We start from the raw sequence: 19,174 nt of genomic DNA on the forward strand, positions 1-19,174 counted from the left end.
AGACTCAATTGCCTGTTTCCTGACAGGATAATTTGAGATACTGTCCATATGTGAGTAGCTTCAGCCACTCTTCCCCTACTCCATTACATAGGAACTGTTGTCCACTTAAGGCTTTTTGTCTAGGGGGCAATGTGTTTAGTAACGTTTTCTTATCTCAATTTATTTCAGTTCCTGATACCCAACCTGACTTCTGTTTTCCTTTAATTCTTAAAAAAGTAGAGGAGCCAGAAATAAAATGAAGCATCATTAAGCCCATTTCACATGAGTGGCCTTTTTTAGACAGTTGAGGGTTCTGAACTGTACCTTTAAGTGTTGGAGAGATCTTGCACCAAGCTTTGCTAATTAGCTTGTGGCCTGTCAAGTCAGAGTGGATCAAACAGTCTCTGGTTGAGAGGCTCAGGGTGTCACTGTGAGGTTCTCCAATGTTAGGTGAATTTGATTCCATGCAGTACAAGTGGTTTTTAGTTATTAGATCTTTGTATCCTGTTTAGCTAATTTTAGATTCTGAGAAACTGGGTGGTGAGTTTGTGAGTAGGGAGGATTGATAACTGTGGGATCCAGAAGTAAAAACAAACATATTTTTGTTACTCTCCATACAGCTATTTTGAACTAGAGAGCAGTGGTCTGAGGGATGAGATCCGATATCACTATATACATAACGGGAAGCCCAGGACCGAGGCGCTTCCATACCGGATGGCAGATGGACAGTGGCACAAGGTTGCTTTGTCAATTAGTGCCTCTCATCTCTTGCTCCACGTCGACTGCAACAGGTATGTCTGTGCTTTTGTTCTTTTGTGATTCTGTCCTTGAAATCGAGCAGTGGGAAGGGGAAAAATATCAAACCCCTCCAGGCCTTGCTGGGAAATAAAAAAACCAAGGGACCCTAATTGTAATTTAACCTACCAAATGGGCCATTAGATGTGCTGAAATGACCAACTGTAATATGCTAAGAAAACAGTTCATTAAGATGAAACAGTATCCTGTGATTAGGAACAAATGTACAAAAGGTTGATTACAGATTGGGGAATATTAAGTGCACCTCCGTGTACTCCAGGCACCAGCTGAAATTCCATGGAGCTGTGCTCACAGTTAACTGTGATATATTGTTGTTGAGTTCGTTCCACTTGGAGGCAAATAAGCCATTCTACCTTAGAATGAATCTGAGAAGCCTGTGCCACTGAAGCAGCTAATTCTATTTCACTTCATCAAGCACAGCTTTGCTTAAATATCTTTTTCAAAATGGAGGCTTCTTAAAGAGGCTGTGCTTTTTGAATCTTTTGGAATTAATGCCATCCATCCTCTGCAGAGGAGTGAGCCTTTCAGTTTGCCAAAGGATGGCAAGACTTTGTGACATCTGGGGGATTTCATCGGGCATTGTGAACTGGGGTGGGAAGGAGATCTTGTCCCCCATGTATGTCACTGGAGTCAGGTTTGCTTCCAGCTGAAGAAAGACTGATAGTGTCTGTCGGATCATTTGCGGCTGGACAACTGGTGAATGGTGGTCAAGGGGAATGTTTTGACCTCTCTAGAATCCACTGAAAATCCTTGTGGATAGTGATCTTACAGAGAATATTTTTGCATTGTGAGCAGTGCCCATGAATTGTTGATTCTTGTTAATGATACAAAAAGTTAACTTGTTCCATTAGGCCCAGGATAAGGAACAGGCATGTGGGGAACAAACTACCTTCTGGAACCAAGCAGGAGGAAGAATAATCCAAGGTTAATCAGCTCCAGACTACAATTCTAATGAGGAGGTATTTGAATGTACTTATAATTATAGCTCTGCAGTCTGTTTTGGAAGAGGACCTGGATGGGCAGAGAACAAATTAATACCAGGCTTAAGGGAAGTTCTGCCATCTTGAATTTGTCTTGGTCTATTTTGATTTGTTGAAGATGTTTGTGGCCTTGAGAAGAATTGTGGCTTCAACCAGATTATAATAAGTGTGCCTGGATAAATTTTTCATAGAAACAACTTGTTCCTTGTGACTCTATTGTCCTAACTTGGGCAGCCTGCATGAAGCCAGCCCTCAGCCATCATCATGTCCATTTCCACCTTCAAGAGCTCATTGGTGGGATGCTTGGGTGGCTCAGTCAGTGTTAAGCATCTGACTTCGGCTCAGGTCATGATCTCACGGTTTGGTTTGTGGGTTCAAGCCCTGTGTCAGGCTCTGTGCTGACTGCTTAGAGCCTGGGGGCCTGCTTCAGATTCTGTATCTCCCTCTCACTCTCCCCCTCTCCTGCTTATGCCCTGTCTCTCTTTCAAAAATGAATAAATGTAAAAAAATAAAAATAAAAAAGAGCTCATTGGCTACTTATTTTCTAGAAGTTAGGTAGTAGCATTCTTGTTGCTGCCCCCCAGCCCCCACCTGTATTGCTGCCCAAATGGTAGAGCAGAAGGGCCCTGCATGTCCTATGCCACAGGTCAGAAAGAGGCCACAAAGCTCTAGTTTAGTAATTCCCACCTGAACAGTCTGGGAGACATTGCTGGTTTCTTGCTATGCAATTTTTTGCTTCTGCCTTCCAAAAGTGTTTTTTTCTTTTTTAATATAATTTATTGTCAAATTGGTTTCCATACAACACCCAGTGCTCATCCCTCCTTCCAAAAGTTTTATCTGTTTTTCTAATATTATCTCTGGAGGAGAAAAAAGAAGAAAGGATAGATCTCTGCTAATCTAAAGTTTCACACCTTCACAGATACTCTGGTTCCTATGAAATACTCTTTTCTGACATCCTTAGCCACTTGCCTGCTCTGAATTTGGGGAAGTTAATTTCTTTTCATCTCCATTTTTAAATTTCTAAACTAGGATAATACCTATTCGTAGATGGGAGTGCTAAATGAGATAATCCACATAAGGTGCTCTGAAGTGGTGCTTCATCTTTGCTCAGGGTGATGTTTGTTGTGGATTCTGCACGTTTATGGTACCTCTTTGTCTCCAAACTTTCAGCCACTGTATGTCCTTCGTGGCTACCTTGGCCCTTTTAAGAGGAAAGTGGGTAGAGGATGGGAGAGCTGGAGCCCCCAATAGTCTATAGGGTCATCCTCATTTATAAGGAATGGACTGAGGGGGATGCTGAATATTCCTTTCCTTCTCTTGAAAATTTTCATACTTTGGTTCATGACCTAACGTGTCCTTTATGTAAGATCTTGGAAGGAGAATGTAAAGTTTTTTGCCTGTTAATGATTCATGGGCTCAAACACAAATGAGGCTTTTAGATAGATCGGGAGAAATAAAGACCCAGAACAACTGGGCCACAGGAGAGGTTAAAAACTGATTTTTGGTGTAGTTCCCAAAGCTGATGGCATGTAAGAATTTTTGGGGAACTTATAAAAAAGATGGAGTTACCAGGCCCCATCTTTGATCTGTTGGATCAGATTCCCTGAGGGTGGAAATGTCTAAAAAGCTATATTTTTAACAGGCTTTCCATGTAGCTCTTATGCAGGTGGTCTAGCTTTGGTAAATGGAGTGGTATTTCACAACCACTGGTTTAGGTGGAAGGGGAGAAAGCTGGAGAAGAGGCTAGGCTGCATTGAATACATGAGAGATCCTGGAAAACCAAGTACCTGCAGCAGAGCCCTCAGAAAAGAAGAAAAGATTAAGGAAAGAGGGCACTGTCTAGTGAATAACATAGGCTTACCTTCTTCACAAGTTTCTTCTTAGCACTAGCTGATTCTAGAGTGGCAAATGCCCTGGTCCATTTATCATGATACTGGTCTACCACTTCTATAGGCCACTCTCACAGAGAGTGAATGTCACAAAGGCTGATTTTTACTCCTGAAACTATTCATTTCATACTACCTGAGATTATTTTGGGTTGCTTTTCCCCTTAGAGTTACACTTTTTTCTCAACCTGTTACCCACTAGAGTTCTGCTGGTTAAGTGACAAACAGTGTTGTGGTAACATTTATTGAGTGTTGACTTGTGCCAGGCACAGTGCTAAGCTTTTATGTAGGTTAATTCATCCCATACTCATGCTGTTTCTTTCTTGTTTTCAAATGATAGACCAGAGATTACATTATAAGTCTGCAGTCCTGCTTCTAGTAAGTGGTTGTACTGGGATTTGGAATCAAGTCTGATTCAGGAGTGTTCTAACTGCTAGATCATTTAGCCCAACGTGGGGGACCATGGCACTGGACTTGGAAGCTGAGGGAAGTCCAGAGCCTGGTTCAATGTGATCAGTTTGCTCTCTTTTGGTATTTTCCTCCCACACATCTTACGTTGCCGATATTGGAGTTGTTTGGTAGGATACAGAATCTTCCTGATGGAACCCATTGCATTGGCATGGGGGAAGGGACCTGTGTTTATTGAATACTACAGACCAGGTAACATGCTGGGCATAATATTTCTTAGGATATTAATGTGGGGACAATTTATTAGACCTGTTGAACAAGTTTGGAATTAGAAGGGCTCAGAGATACATAACTTAAAACTTTGAACCAAGATCTAACTCCCAAGCCTTAGTCTTTCTGTCCCTCCACGCCACCTCTGTAAAGTGTTAATGACCTGTACTTCCCAGGACATAGTCACAACCACATTAGGGAGTCTTCTGAGGGGAGAAATGCTCCAAAATTTTCTGGACCATAAAGACATTTGAAACAGGAAGATTTCCCTGGCAATTTTATTGCTCTCAAGAAGTGGTATGTGGTGAGATTTTCCACCCTTTTTAGCTTAGAGTTGAGAAACAGCCTTTTCAGACCTAATTACATTAATTGTCACAAGAGAAGTGACTGCTATTTTAGTTGGTGGTTTAACACTTCCTGCTTGCTTCGGAGACTTAGTTTTCTTCCTGCTTTAGCTGTTGAGCTGGGCCTACTTTTAGAAGCTCCCAAAGTATGGGTAGCAGATTACCTCAAGCTAAAAACAGAAAAGGAACCATTCAGTTGGGCGGCTAGCCTGATTATCTCCATTGCCTTGGGTTTTTCTCCAGCTGCCTTTATATTAATAGCTGCCAACAAAGGCAAGAATGAGGCCTGTGCTAACCTTCCTCAGATTGTCTCATTCCATTCTCCTTTCACCCTGTGGCCTGTTCCCATTACTCCGAGCCCTGAATCCACTGACATCTGGGATTCAGTGCATAAGCATTCTGTTCACCACAGAAGACTTTCCTCCCCTTTGTTTGGTAACTTTTAACTTTCAGTCAACCTATCAAATTAATGTATTGGACACCCTCTCTGCCAGGCTGTGGAGGATACAAAGAAATAAGAGTCCTAGCCGTTGAAAGTTCATGGCTTATTCACTCACTTTTAATTCTGAAACCACTAGGGCCCCCCACAGTGATTGGGCCTGGCCTCCAGATATCAGAGAAAGCATAGACTTGGACTGAAACCCTATTAGCAGGCTGATTGGACAACTCCTAATAGCAGTTGAGCAGTGGAGAGAACTGAAAAAAGTCATTCCCAGCATCTTGAAGTGACTGGAGCTGCGCTTCTCAACAGCTGAGGGACAGGCTCAAACGTGTTTATCATTCTAATGGTACATTCACCCAGCACTTTGTGCAATATGCAGGTGTCCCTACTCTAAGCAAACCTCCTGTTGCCTCACTGCTGGAAAAATTTCTCTTACACAGTCATACTGCAACACAGCTCTGAACCCTCACCTCATTGCTTCAGATTTGTACAAGTGTGTACACACGTGTGCAGTGCAGTTGTCACTCTGACAGTGAACATCATGATCATGGTCTAGACAACAGATACACTTAAGTTTTTTAACACCTGCTATTTGTTTATTGCAGAGCACATTGAATTTTTGCATACAACTGATCTGGAGCATGCAGAATTTGAAAACTTACTATAAATCACTGAACAAGCCAGTAATTCAACATTTGTGTCTAATATTTCAGAATAACTTCAGGATATGAGCATCTGTTTCTCTAGGTTTTTCATAATGAAGTATGTTTATATGGCATCTTCATTTCAGGGAGCTCCCAAAGAATTTACAAACATCTTATTAAACCTAAATTCCTTAATGTAGTTAAGCCACACATATAATGTACTACACTGATTTTACAAACATTTTCACTATAGTAAGGAGGGGGAAATTAAGAGAGGATCATCAAAGGCTATAGCTTCCAAGAGATCCTGGCCAAGACTCAATCTCCTGGCTTTTCAACTGATACGTTATTCACTTCACAAACTGGAACACATGTGCACAATTTACCAAAATTAAAATAAAATTGAGAAACCAGCATATGCCTCCGGTCCAGCTAACTCATCAGCTCCAGACCTTCTGTCCAGGAAGAGATGGCAAGTAAGCTAGAGAGAGAGGATATTCCCATGTGCAAATTTTAACACCAGGCACCAGTACAAGAGATGTTGTAAGGCAGTTCATGATGGATTGCTGGATTCCTGATGGAGACACTCAGGTCTGGTAGATCACAGGAGGGAGAACTGGGGTGTGGACTGGCCTCTCAGACTCCTCTTACCTTCCCAGGTGAAAATGAGTTACAGTTTCCGCAGCTTTACAGTTTTGCCACTGTGTGATCTGATTCTGTATCGGTCACATGAGAATTTGGCTTGGAACAGGGCTCATCTTGTAAGTATTACAAAGCCAGTCATAGTGTCGGTGAGAGAGGAGTGTATATGCATGAGTGTATCAAGTTGAGGGAAAGCTTGCAGGGAGGGCCAGAAAAGGAAGTATGAGAGAGGGGAGGGAAGAAAAGGAAAGGGAGAGCTCTTGTCTGTGTGATGAGGCATATGAGCTCTCTGGCTTAATCTGGACTGAAAGGAATGCTGAATCTTTGTCTTGGTTATGCCATTTATAAAATGGGATTTCCATGCATTATGCAGGAGTGTGAAATCAGGCCATTTGTGTCTTACATTCCTTGAAGAGTCTTAGTTTGTTCATTCACTCATTTGCCAGGAACTGCACTTGCATCTGTAAAAGGGAAATCATAGTGACTCTTCTAACGTAAGATTGTGGGAATGTAGCAAGAGAGTGTATGCAACATCTTGATAATTTCAAGCTGCTTTTTAAACACATAGCATTATGAAACATCAATATATGCCATCATATAGAAAAGATGTTAAAATATATTGGAAAAGAGTGCAGTAAAGTCAGATTTTCACCTGTATAAAAACAGTAGCTCATGTCGCATAGATCAGGGCCTAGTGTGTAATGTGGATCTGTGGTGCAGTGTAGGATTTGAGATCAATCAGGTCCTTGAAGTTCTTCTGATGGCCAAATCTTAGGCAACATTCTCCAACAGTTTTGGTTCCACGGTTGCCAGTGCAGCACAGAAATGGTTTTTACACCAACAGAGTCTCTTCAACAGGTATGTAATTGTAGAATCTCTTTAAAAATAGGTAACTATGGGGCACCCGGCTGGCTCAATTGGTTAAGCACCTGACTTTGGCTCAGGTCTTGATCTCATGGTTCATGAGTTTGAGCCCCACATCGGGCTCTCTGCTGTTCACACAGAGCCTGCTTCAGATCCTCTGCACCCCTGTCTGTCTGCCCCTCCCCCGCTTGCACTCTCCAACCCTCAAAAATAAACACTAAAAAGGTAACTATGGTGAATAGGAAAGAAGATATTCCATTGTGATAAAGTCTTTTGTTGATCCTTGAGAATGTGGCATGACATTTTCCCCTTTTTATTTGTTAGGAGGTACAGAAACTTAGTTCCCCCTCCCCTTCTCAGCAGCCAAAATTATCATGGTTTTTATGAGAGGATGTAAAGCCGGGTGAAGTCTCACTGAGTGAGCAAACTCACTTGTTAATATTTCCTAAATAAAATAAAGAGTATGAGTTTTTCTACTTGGAAAATCTGGCTTTTTAGCACAAAAGTGTTCTGCACTGCCAACTTGAGCTGAAAGAGATTGTCAAATTGGTATGACCTCGGAAAGTAGTATAGAGCCTCTGGGCCTCGCCCTTCTAGGTATACAGTGAGGGGCTTGGGAACAGATAATTTTTGGGTTTCCTTCTAACTCTGACCTTCTGTGTATCTTTCTGATCTTACCTCATCACAGTATTTAGGGCGTATGTTTCTTTTTTTCAATCTTCAGGACCCTGGAGAGCAACTCAGCTTTGCCGTCATCACAGGCCCTTAGTGTAGTATAAACAAGCAGGGGGTTTGCAATGATCTGGATTGATAAGTGGGTTGACATTGCAGCATGCAGCTGGTGAACAAAGACTGCTTACCCTAGATGCCCAATCTTTCTTTCTCACTTGTCTCTTTCCTTGCTGGAATAGATGCTGCATATGCATTTTTAGATGCTAAGGGATATTGGCCTTTTGTTCTCTCCTTCTGCTCTTTATTTTTCTGAGTGTTCTACGCAACATGTGACAGTCGACAGCCTTTGGGAGGTGCTGGGTGACCTGGCAATGAAGGCCTTGGTAGATCGATGATCTACAAGATAGAGCAGTGCACTGTAGCCAGCAGATGATGTATAGTTATGCTGTTGAAAAACATTTTTCTGAACACTGAAGGGAAAAAAAGCTTTTGCTACCAGCTTGGAGAAATAATGGGGGAGACTGGATCTAAAGATCCAGGTGGCCAGTGCTGTAGATTCTTTGGCAAAGTGGAGAGTAGCTGCTTAATTGTTAGGCAGTTGAGACACTAGGGTATTGGATGCCTCGTTCTGACTGAGCCCCTCACACCTCTACCCATGCTGATTACCCTGTGGCCTACTCATTCCAACCTTGTTAGGTAGGTTCCAACTTTAATTTTGCCTTGTCTTCTAATGAAATCAGTAGCAGACCTATTTCTAATTTTGTCTTCTCAAGAACCTTCATCTTCTGCTCTCATTCCCCAGTGGACTTAATGAACTTGTACTCTGGTGTTTTTTAGATTTGTAAATGGAGAAGACTGAAAAGGAATACAGTAGAACCTATCCCTTATTTGGTAGTTTGTTGGCTACATGAGGCCATAAGTAGATTGACAAGAAGGCACTTTATTGCATACATAGACCTAAGATGTATTAGAATAGAGAGGGAAATAGGACTTCATTTCCAACTTCAGTAATTTCATCTACATGCCTTCAGACACATCCTGAATTGTCGTTGTATTGCATGGACAGGGGTCTATACCAGATAAATGGAAGGGGAAATAGGCTACAAGAGAAATAAATGTTTTCTTGTAGGAAAAATATTGATGCTTGCATCTTTATCATTACAATTTTATTGTCTTTTTGGTGGATATGCATAGTTATTTTTTAAAAAGGAAAGCAAGGAGAGAAAAGTCAAACTAGAACAATACATGTGATGGAAGGAACCTTGTCTTTTTAAAGAATACATTTATATATTGTCTCTGTTCCTCTTAGGATTCACTCGTTGGAATAGAGCATTGGGGAAAAAAAAAATGCATGAGCCATGAGGACTTTTACTTAAAAATATTGCGTTATGTTTTTAGTTAGACCAGGGGTACTGATGTGGTCATTGAAAAGAATGGCTTTTCTACACTGTTGTAAGGACATTCTTCTATCTTTTTGGAAACTCAATGCTAAACAGCAGCCAGGGTGGTTGGATAGAAGGAAACAGATGTATAGTTGTGCCTGTTTGGTGGCTAAAAAAAAATTAATGTTTATTTGTTTTTGAGAGAGAGAGAGAGACAGAGCATGAGCAGGCAAGGGGCAGAGAGAGAGGGAGACACAGAATCCAAAGCAGGCTCCACGCTCCCAGCTGTCAGCACACAACCTGACGTGGGGCTCAGACTCACAAACTGTGAGATCATGACCTGAGCCAAAGTTGGACAGTCAACCAACTGAGCCATCCAGGCACCCCTGGTTGCTTTTTTATAGGGGGTATGGCAGGAGTGGGAGTGTCGTGTGAGGATGACGCAGCTTACAGGGAAAATGTTTCTGCACATTGTTTTCCCTGTTCTAACCCCAAATTCAGTTGACTTTGTCCCTCAGCTCATCCTTCTTAATTTCTTGTGAGTTTCTACCACCAGGAGTTCCAGAGTCACTAAGCCAGTTGCTTAATGTGCCTGGACCCTCACCTGAAGGTTTTGCTGGGCAATTAGAGTGGAAATAATTCCCCTTCTCTTTAGAGGACCTGTTGTGTGATGCTTTCTGTAACTCTTCCTCAGCAATGTCATGCTGCATCTCTACTCATTAGAGTCTATTAGTCTGAGGATATAACTTTCCTGACAGCAAACTTCGCACACTCGAACTTACAGGCTTGGCATTGGAGCTATCAGTTGGCTTCGTTGGGATACTCAGAATGCCCGTATTAATCAGAATGGAATTTTATTTCCACCAGAGGTAGATAGCTCCAGGCTGTGACATCTTGGTACATTCTCAGCATAATACTTGACTCACTCATTCACTCAGTGCACTTTTGCTAATACCTGCTCTCCAGGTCTGATGCCATCTTTGAAGGACAGGCAAAAGAAAAAGCTGGAGAATGTACAATTCATATTTCTTGAATTCTTTGACATTTTAGCCTCAGAGGTTCAATGCCGTGGTGTGGGAAGCTCAGACTGCTTCATCATTAGCGAGTTGAGGTTAGTGTTTCATATTTCTTTAGAGCTGATTCCTGTATTCATTTGTTCTTCAATATAACCCTCTGAAGCAGACATTGCATCTTATAGTTGGGGACTTTTGAGGTGCTGAGAATAGAAGTAACTCATCCAGGAGTATACAGGAAGTCTGTGCAGACTGGAGCCTGGGTATAGAGGTCCTTTCTCATTTCTTCAGGGAGCTTATTCCAAATGAAAACTTTCCGTTTTTTCCCTCCTTTTTCTTTCTTTCTTTTTAAAAAAAATTTTTTTAATGTTTATTTATTTTTGAGGCAGAGGGAGACAGAGTGCGAGTGGGGGAGGGGCAGGGAGAGGGAGACACAGAATCTAAAACAGGCTCCAGGCTTTGAGCTGTCAGCACAGAGCCTGATGCGGGGCTTGAACCCACAAACCATGAGATCATGACCTGAGCCGAAGTCAGACGCTTAACCGACTGAGCAACCCAGGCGCCCCTTTCTTTCTTTTTTCAAACACCCCTTGTGACAAGAGAAAACTTTTAACTTCTCACAGAAAAAGTACAATGTATCCCATTTATAAACTGAAGAAAACAAAGGCCAAGTTTTATGTGCTACTTTCTAAGACCGGGGTAGTGGTCACCTCCCAGGGCCACTTCCCTGTTGGGCCCAAATCTGTCTTGTACATTCTAACCACTCTTGGTCTTCAGACTCTTGAAGGCTTCTGTGGTTCTGTTTTTAGATTTAAAGACTCTCCTTCCTTGTTGGAATCTGAATGTTCATAGGTTTGTGGTTTCAATACCACAGAGATGATATTGGGTCAGCCCTTCGAATGGCCCATCATCCTCTTATGATTTGTATGAGTTGCATGGACCTCTGTGCTAATGGCCAAGGACCTAATCTTAAATCATGACTGACTGCAAATGAGCCATTTGGCCATTTCTTCAAATGTGCGAGAGATGAATTACAGGAGTTCCCAGTGTTACATGGGTGGTTTTGTACTGTTTCAATATAAATTCTGATATTCACAATTTCAAGGTAATATACTCTGTGTTCCTTAAGGTGACTTTGCAATCACAGGTCTCATTAAAAACCACTGGAAATGAAATAGAGAGTTGGGTGGGGGACCCCCATTAAGAGGACTTATGTCATTATTGCTACTTTTATTAGTATCAAATTAGATACATACTGGAGCCTGCAGGAGCTAATAAGAGTGAGGCACAGGATGTAGGTGAGCACATTGAATTCAGAGTAATTTTCACAGGTAGCAATTTTTCGTAGACATTAGGGTGATACGTAAGGATTTCGCTTTGCAAACCTGATTACCATTGTCCCTAACATGTAGGTAAGTGCATGTAATGACCTCCTGTAACTTTTAAGATAAAAGTCACAATCCTTAATATAGCTTTCAGAAATTGTACTTGGTTTGGCCCAAGTTTCCCTCCTTAGTTTCCTCTTGCACTGCTTTTCCCACTTCTCAGACCTCAATTTCTTTCAGTTCCTTAAGGGAACCGTATTCATTTGTGCCACAGGATCCTGTACGTGGCATTTCTAGAATATGAAGCTAAATCCTACTTACCCTTAATCTTTAGGACAAAAGTAGTCTCTTGTGTTTTATAGTTGGGCCATAAATAGTGCTCATTTTCCTGCAGAGTAGTTTTTGGTCATTTGATTGATGTCGCTTTTCCCACAGGCTGTAAGCACCCTGAGAACTCCCCACTGTATCACCAGTACATATTATACAGCTGTCATGTAATAAGCAGTCAACAAATACTTGTGATACCTGAATAATGAATAAATGGAAGAGTTCTGGTTTAGGGGTCTGCATTTGTGGCTTCTGACCTGTGATCTTAGCCTTCTAAACGGTTCCATTAGTTAAGTCTCCTTGTTCTTCACCTCAGTCTCTGTGCAGTATGGGCATTGTTTCTACCCAGTCTGCTTGTACAGGGTAATAGGGAGGATCCAGTGAGAACCTTCATGGGAATGTGTGTTGTAAATTTCAATGTGTTTTGTAAATATTAGGCACAGGGAATGGGGAAGATGAAGTAATCCTCGAATTTCTGCTTTGAACTTGGGAGGATTATTCTTTTCTAGAGGAAGGCAGTTAATCTATAAAAAGGCTTTTGGTGATTTCCTGGTCTGATTCACAGCACAAGGTTGAACCATGTCTCACTCTTAAGTTGAATTTACATGTGTCCTGTGTCTGCAGAAGCTCTGGCAGGCTTGAATGAGTGTAGGTGATTTATAGATAGGGTATGAACGTAAACCCATCACAGGTAGGATTAAGGGCCAATGTGCCCCTTCTGCTGGAGAGCAAACACAGTTGGGTGGTACATGTGTGTGTCCTGTAAGGTTGCTGTATCACCATTATAAAATTCTGTGGGACTCCTTTTTGAAACTGCATTTGAAGCTTGCGATAAGGGCCTCCTATCAAGCCTGTTAAATTAAGCCCTTTGGGCAGGGTTTCGTGAGTATTTCTCTTTTTCTTTTTAATGAGTATTTTATGCTACTTTGGTATAGACTTATTGTGAAGCTCAACAGATTTTTTTCTTCAGTTTTTTAAATTATAAAAGGTGCTTGCCAGATTCACAAAATAAAACGTGTAAGAAGCTATGTGGACAGAAATTCTAGGCAACCATATGAAGGTTGGTGTGAAAATTTACAGAATAGGCATTTTTTAGCTTTATACGATGGAATATCTGATAAATATATCAATGCATTTCCTGTATAAACTACATGATCTGTTATAGTAGTGAATAATAAAAACAGGCGCAAGCTACTTACAACCCTACAATACTTACCACCCTGTCCTTAATTCTGTTGCATAGTGGTGATCATTAACTGTTATATTTGCAGTCTCCAGATTTTTTTCTTTGCATGTACAAGCATTTTTCCTCCATGATGAGATAGCACTGTATGCACCGTTCTTCACTTTGTGTTATCACTGAACGGAGTAAACCCTTGCTGCATCACAGGTGTGGAGAGGAATGTATTCAGGAGGAATTAGGGCTGCTTTGTTTCTTGTGCCTTGGCAGTTCTGAGCTTTGGCAAAGTATGTAGCAGTATTCACCTATAGGTCTGTAGCCTCCTGCTTTGGGCTATACCCAGCAGTGACTATAGAAATGGGGCAGGGAGCCAAGAACCCTTGCCCTTGATCAGCATGTCCTGTCTCAGCTGTGTAGATAGAGGAGACCATGGCGATTAGCTTATGTTGAGATAAGGGTTGCAACATCGAAATGGGTATGTAATGAGGGTCAGATGTTCTGAGCATGTGCAGAGTGCTAAATCTTGTGTGGCTGATGCAGAACTGGTGCTATCCTGGGTCAGGCATTGGGTGAACGCGATGAGAGAAAGTATAGTTTAGTGGTTAACAGCACAAGCTTTTGGAGTTGGCCAACCTTGGATTTCAACTTTGGCTCTGATACGTGATTCTTGGCAAAGTTACTTAACTTTCCTAAACCTTGATCCTAAGGCAAATGTAATGCCTTCCTTAATGGATAGCTAGAATTAAATATGACCACGCACATGTATTAGGACACCGTAGGCTGCAAATAAAAGTGGTTTAAACTGTAAGGATAATGATCACTTGAAGTTGAGATGAGGCAGTGCCTGAGATGAGTTTCTGTTCAGGTCATCTGGGACCGACAGATTCTTTATATCCTTCTACTGTGTTATCCTCAGCATCATCTCTGGATGCTTTCCATGGGCAAAGGGGAAAAGGGTCACTATGATTGTCCTAGACTGACCATTCTTCCATGGTGCTGGCACATTGCTCCAACAAAACTGAGGTACTGTGAGAAAGAGGAGGAAATGGCTCTTGGGTAGGCTGTCAGCAGAGTGGCCATAGCTTATCAGTGGTTTAGTGCAATTCCTGGTAAGAGTTTGAGGCATACCTCCATGATGCTTGCTGATGCTGATTTTGATAATGATGGTTCTTACACATCTGAGCAGAGGGGAAGTGAAGAGGAGGACAAATACAAGGAGGTGATACCAGGAGTCATTTCTATACATGGCTTTTCCTGCCATCAGGGCATCTTTAAGGCTGTGATCAAACAGGAAAGGATATGAGTGGGTCTGAGTGGCCAGCATGGCTCCTGCTTGACTTCATCAACCCTGGTGGCCAAGAAACCTCCTGTTAGGCCTTTACTATGGGAAATGTGGCTTCTGTCTGTGGCTGCTTCCCCTTCCATGTGAAGTGCAATGGCAGACCCATGGAAGCCAGTGCCTGATTGCAGCTTCTCCCCAGGCCTGCCTTCCCCTTTTTCACTACCTCATGCTCCTAGTTCTTACCTTCTTGGTCCGCTGGTCTCTGGCTTTTGATGTCTGCAACTTTACACAATCAGTTTTGCAAATCGTTTGATTTCCTTCTGTTTACTGACCTCAGATCTTCAGGACACCCCTGCCAGCCCTAACCCCTGGCAACCCCCCTGGCAGCACAGCCCTTTCCTGCCCTCGGGGGAGATTCAGATCTTGGTTTTCACAGATTGCCTGATATTGACTCCTTGCTGTACTTGGACCTTGTTTCCTCACTATACTTAAGCTGTAGATGGGATCCCCAGCTTGGTGGGGGGTGCTGCTTACCTTGCTGGAGTGTGAGCCAGGCAGTAATGGAGTCGACATTTACAGTTGGGTTGAGGGTTTCACTTGGAGTAACTCTGAAATCTGGATTCTGGATTTCAGTGGAGAATAGAATACAGCCTTTATAGAATCCATGAAACTGTTCAACATAGAAGTTATGTGACTGAGCTTTGCCCTAAAGCTCATCTTTGCTAAGTGGCAAATGAAAAAGGTGATCTCCTATTTGAAAGGTGAGCAATCATGAGGATTAACTAAAATGTCACCTTCAGAAGGGAGTGTGTTTAGGTATTGGCTCCAGTCTTCCCTCAAGGGGGAGACAGTGGGGTGGTGGAAAAAGCTTTGGAGTCTGGGCTAAGTATCTTTCGTTCGCTTTTCCAGAAACTTTGTCTCCCCTCTCTTTTTCACTCGCTATGTCTTGTCAGGCTGACCTGTGTGGCTCGCATCAGCAGGTTTCTTCTTCATTTAGACTCTTTGGGTTTCATCAGCAGGAAAAACGGGAAGGAGGTGAGAGAGAGGGAAGAGAGGATAAGATCTCAGTTTCCCTACCTCTTTTTCTGTGGGGTCCCCTTGGGCTGACTGAGACTCTTGACTGAAAGCCACAGGCCCTATCAGATAGCCCTTTGTGGGCCTTTTCATGCCCAGAAGAGAGATTCCCTAGCCCCCTTTTTATAAACTCTGTGGTTGTACACCATCCCTTGTAGTTTATCCACTCTCCACGCATATTTCTGTAAGTAATCAATTTATTATACTCGCTTCAGATTACCAAATTACCTCTATATTTTCCATCAAGATCCTGGTTGTTATAGGTTCAAAGTTAGAGACCCCGGATCACTGTCTGCCTTTATGACTTCATAGCTGTGTGTCCTTGGGCAAGTTTCTTAACCTCTTCGAGTCCGGGGTTGCTCATCAGTAAAAGTGAGGTGGCAATTATTCTTCTAACCCAGCAGGAAGAAACTGTGTAAAATGTGCACAGTGAGCTGTTTGCACTGTGATTTGCCAGGAGCTTGGGTAAAGCAGAAAGCTTTGAGGATGGAGCATGTAGGTCTCCAGAGAGGGCTCTGCCTGCTTCCTTGATTCTCCAGCACAGTTAATGAGAGGCATATTTGACAGGGAGACTGGACCCAACAGATTATCCTTCAAAGCTGAGCCTGTGGGACCTCCTCTTCCATTCATCTTAGTCTATAAGCCCTATTCTTCCAGAATACAGATGAGATCCCTTCCAATTACAAATTATTTTGTGATGACACTAGCCTCTGTAAGATGGACTTTCAGATAAGGCCTGTGGTAAATATAATTATGTGGTGAAAAAAGAGGAAATTGTCAAAATGGTGCTAAGAGACATAGATGAAAAGGCCGATCCTTTGGCTCTTGTTTTTTTGCTATTGAGAGTGCAGCAATGGCAAGAGTAAATCCAGTTATTGTGTCTGTGATAATCTGACACTAGTTGCTAAACAGAAATGGCAGTGGCATTTATATTGGCAATTGCTTTGGAAGGTCTTGTGCCTGAACTTGGAGAGGGATGTAGCTCTGACTCTAGCTGATCATGATCAGTCTTTACGAAGTCAATCATCTCCTCCTCTTTTATTGTCTCTAAAGGACTTCCACTGTGTGAAATCACAATCATTTACCTATTTACAATTTTATGATGTCTCATTCTTTCTGACCCATAGCCTCATCTCCAGTGAATAGCGTTAGCAACTTCCACTTGTCTTCTTGTAATACTTTGTCCCCAGCACCTGGCCAGATGTTTTTGCATTTGTTGAATTAACAAGTGAGTGAACAAATGTGGGAAACATTTGTTTTTATACAAATGAAATCCTTTGCATAAGTGGCTGTGTTGGACAGGCAAGAGAATTCGAGGCCTTAAAGGAGCTGACGGTTAGTATTCTTTTGACAGCATTGAAGAGATTGGCATGAACCCATGATTCCAAGACCTCAAATGCTCAGGCCCTAACAGAAGCAAAGACACAGGTCAATTGTTAGAGGATTTGAATATGGCAAAATTGACTTACGGGGAAATGAGGAAGGTAGAATCAACAGTGGTTTGAGTGAGGCTGTAATTAGAGCCTGACTGCTGTGTTCATATCTAGATCCTCTGTTTGAAGCTGTTTTCCTTTGCCTATTTTATTTGAACCACAGATTTATTATTTGTTAAAAAAAAATCCCACATCATGGGTTTAATCAGAGTAATATGTAGAAAGTACATAGATCTGTGTTTGGCACATAGTAAGCACTTAGTCAATGTTAATTTTTTATTAACAGTAGTAATAGTAGCAGTAGTAAAAGGAGGAGTGGGGAAATGTATGAAGTAAATCACTGAATCCTAGCCAGTAGATGAGAAGAGTTGGGTCCCAGCTCTTGGTCCACAACTCAACCTTGTAACTATAATACAAGAAAGGCAAATGAACATGAGAAAACCTGATTTGAAGGACTTAAAGTTCTCAACTGCAAAACTTCCTATGAAACTGTAATCAAAAGAGTGTGGTAGGTGGCATAAGATAGACCTATAGACTAATGGAATAGAGAACCCAGACAGACCCTCCCCTATATGGTCAATTTATTTTCAAACAGGGTGCCTATACCATTCAATGAGGAAAGGACAGTTTTTCAACAAATGGTGCTATAAAAACTGAAAATCCACTTGCAAAAGAATGCATTTGGGCTCTTACTTTTTACCGCATCTAAAAATTAACCCACGGGTACTTGGGTGGCTCAGCATCTGACTCTTTTCTTTTTAAAAATATTTTTTTAATGTATGTTTATTTTTTGAGAGAGAGAGAGTGACAGTGTGCAAGTTGGAGAGGGGCAGAGAGGGAGGGAGATGGAAGGTCCAAAGCAGGCTCCAGGCTCTGAGCTGTCAGCACAGAGCCCAATGCAGGGCTCAAACTCACAAACTTTGAGATCATGACCTGAGCTGAAGTCGGATGTTTAACCAACTGAACCACCCAGGTACCCCCAGCGTTTGACCCTTGACTTGGGCTCAGGTCTGACTCTTGACTTTGTGTCAGGTCATGATGGCATGGTTCCTGGGCTCAAGCCCCGTGTTGAGCTCTGCATTGCCAGTGTGGAGCCTGCTTGGGATTCTCTCTTGCTCTCACTCTCTCTGCCCCTCCCGATCCACCTCCCTCTCAAAATAAATGAATTAACGTAAAAAATAAAAATTAACTCAAAATGGATCAAAGACCTAAAGGTAAGTGCTAAAATTTATAAAACTCTTAGAAGAAAAAATAGGGGAAAATCTTGATGCTGTTGAATTTGACCATGATTTCTTGGCTAGGACACCTAAAAGCCCAGGCAATAAAAAAAAAAAAAAAAAAAATCAGTTGGACTTAAGATTAAAAACTTTTGTGCATCAAAGACAGAAGGGGATAAAATATTTATAAATATTATATCTAGCAAGGGTTAAATATCCAGAATAAAGAACCTTACAGCTCTTCAACAAACAACCCAATTGAAAAATGGGCAAAGGATTTGTATAGAAATTTCTCCAAAGAAGATACACAAATGACTAATTAGAACATGTAAAGATGCTCAACATCCTTAAAAAAAAAAAAAAGGGTAAATCAGAATCCTAAGATACCACTTCATACCCTTAGGATGGCTATAATTTAAAAGGAAAATAACTGTTAGAGTGTGGAGAGATTAGAACCCTTATACAATGTTGGTGGGAATGTAAAATGGTGCAGCTGCTGTGGAAAAATTTAGTCTTTGCTCAAAAAATCGAAGTGACCCAACAATTCCATTCATAGGTATACATGGAAGGAATTGAAAGCAGAGGCTTGGACAGGTAATTGCATACCAATGTTCATTGTGGCATTTTTTACAGTAGTGAAAAGGCAGAAACAACTCAAATGTCTGTTAACATATGAATGGGTAAACAGTGTGGAATATACATGCAATGGAATATTTTCAGCTTTTTATAAAAAGGAATGCAGTGCTGGCCCACGCATTATGCTCAGTAAAATAAGCCAGACACAAATGGACAAATACTCTGTGATTCTACTTGTGTGAAATGTCTATAGTAATTGAATTCATAAAGACAAAGCTGATTAGAGGTTAATGGGCTGAAGGGTAGGAGAACAGGGTTTCTGTTTGGTGTGATGGAAAAGTTTTGGAAATGGTGGAGGTACAACATTGTGAATGTAATTAATGCCGCTGAATTACACACTTAAATGGTCAAAATGGCA

The 19,174-nt window shown here is 41.7% G+C and overlaps 1 protein-coding gene across 5 annotated transcripts in view; it reads left to right on the forward strand.

The window, feature by feature from the left end:
• The window catches only part of NELL1 (neural EGFL like 1), an 883,212-nt gene that overhangs the window by 133,127 nt on the left and 730,911 nt on the right, over positions 1-19,174 (forward strand). For all 5 annotated transcript variants that reach the window (XM_003993068.5, XM_003993069.5, XM_045039061.1 and 2 more), the window contains one exon: positions 600-770. In XM_003993068.5, the coding sequence (XP_003993117.2) occupies positions 600-770 (171 nt within the window). The remainder of the gene's footprint in view (positions 1-599; positions 771-19,174) is intronic.

Source organism: Felis catus, chromosome D1, assembly GCF_018350175.1.
Source record: "Felis catus isolate Fca126 chromosome D1, F.catus_Fca126_mat1.0, whole genome shotgun sequence".
NCBI lineage: Eukaryota > Metazoa > Chordata > Mammalia > Carnivora > Felidae > Felis > Felis catus.